Source organism: Orycteropus afer, unplaced genomic scaffold (assembly GCF_000298275.1).
Source record: "Orycteropus afer afer isolate SDZICR_OR568_19922 unplaced genomic scaffold, OryAfe1.0 scaffold00027, whole genome shotgun sequence".
NCBI classification, from domain to species: domain Eukaryota; kingdom Metazoa; phylum Chordata; class Mammalia; order Tubulidentata; family Orycteropodidae; genus Orycteropus; species Orycteropus afer.
The window spans coordinates 7,000,904-7,002,761 of NW_006921614.1; the positions used below are offsets into that span (position 1 = coordinate 7,000,904).

Consider the following 1,858-nt stretch of genomic DNA (forward strand, 5'->3'; position numbering starts at 1 on the left):
CCTCTCTGTGCCTCAAAGACCCCAGGGTATTTGCTCTCTTTTTTTGCTTGCCAGTGGGGCAAAAGACAGAGAAAGCCCACACCCTGGGGCCAGAGGTCTGACTCCCAGCTCCAGTTTATGAAAAGCAAATAAATATCTGGCCTTGGCTCAGAGACATGAGTCCCTCAACTTTTGAGGGGGAGCCTTGGCATTTCATTAGTTGTCTCTTTGAAGGTTGCCCTTTAAAAAACAGGAAAAGAGAGGAGGGAGAAAGGAAAGGAGGCTGACTCAAAAAGCTTCCTTTATCTGGAGGTTCTGACGCTCCTGTTGGTCTTTGCTCATTGCTCATTATGTGGATGGAAGAGCCTGTCAGGCAAGAAATAATGCCTGATATTTACGCTTTAATGGAACCCAGGGACCAATTAACAACACTGAGCACCAATGGGTAAAGCACTTCTAAAAGGAACGGAGGGATCGCTTATATTATTGCTTCTTTCTCCCCCTCTCCCCAAATAAAAGACAAATGCTATGTCAACAATTTTTCAAAAGTAATCCTTTATTTTCTGAAAGTCCTAAAGCTGATGCATATATCAGATGATGCCTAATGTCCCTGTTCAAGAATAATATTGTTTTCTCTTTTGGTGAATCTTTCAGCCACGAGAGGACTATGGCCGGGAGAAGTGGTGGCATCAGAACCTGCCCTCGACACCCAGCACCCGCACTGCAGCCTCCTGCACAGCCTGGTGGACGTGCTGCACCTCCTGCTGTGACAGTGTCCGCTCCATGTGTCGATAGGTGATACGGTAGCAGTGGCTGGTCTTGTGTGTCCTAGAAAACAGGAGAAGGCAGTGAGTGGTGAGCACAGGAGCCTTGTCTGCATGAGAACCCCCACACCTCAGAGAACTGTGGGCATGATCCCCACTACTACCATTATAGCACAAAAGTATCACTTTCCCCTAATGACTACACCTTCTAAATTCTTTGCATTAACTTTGGATAATCTAGACGGCTGACTCCCACTGGAAAAGCTGTATCAACATCCCCTGGGAAGCTTCTTACAAAATAATATCCTGGGCTAGGCTCTGAAGATGCTGGCTGAGGAGTACCTGCTTCCAGGTGATTCTGACCAGCAGACAGGATTAGGAAACCTACCTTCCTCATAATCACAGAACACAACACATGGCAGTGACCATGCAGCTGCTTCAGGATCAAATCTGGCCCCAGGGTCCTGGTCACTCAGAGGCTAAGGATTGTACCTCTCTCACACCCCTGTAAGCCATGGGAATGTCTCATTGTGCCTTCTGGATATTTATTTTAATTTTTATTGTGATTTGGGTGAATGTTTACAGAGCAAATTCATTCTCCATATAGCAGTTTATATATATTTTGCTTTATGACATTGACTGCAATTCCCCACAATGTAACAGCTCTCTTCCCACTTCCTCCCCATAGTTACCTCCTCCCTGTGTTACCTCTTTCGTATGTATTCCTGCCCTGAGCTATCTCCCTGTGCAGACACTATTCTTCTGTTCTTCCAGAGTTGACTGTTCTAAGGAGTATATCTGTTGTTGTTGTTAAGTGCCGTCGAGTCGTTTCTGACTCATAGCGACCACATGCACAGCAGAACGAAACACTGCCCGATCCTGCGCCAGCCCCACAATCCCTGCTGTACTTGAGCCCATCATCGCAGCCACCATATCAATCCATCTCCTTGAAGGCCTCCCCCTGTTTCATCAACCCTCCACCCTACCAAGCATGACATCCTTCTCCAGGGAATGGTCCCTCTGACAACATGACCAAAATAGGTGAGACGAAGTCTGGCCATTCTTGCTTCCAAGGAGCATTTTGGCTGCACTTCCTCCAGGACGGATCTGTTAGT

At 47.0% G+C, this 1,858-nt stretch overlaps 1 protein-coding gene across 1 annotated transcript in view; it reads right to left on the reverse strand.

Moving 5' to 3' along the window:
• Positions 1 to 668: 668 nt before the first annotated feature.
• FARS2 (phenylalanyl-tRNA synthetase 2, mitochondrial) overlaps positions 669 to 1,858 on the reverse strand; it is a 635,598-nt gene continuing 634,408 nt past the window's right edge. The window contains exon 6 of the mRNA XM_007935346.1: positions 669 to 807. Within this exon, the coding sequence (XP_007933537.1) occupies positions 669 to 807 (139 nt within the window). The remainder of the gene's footprint in view (positions 808 to 1,858) is intronic.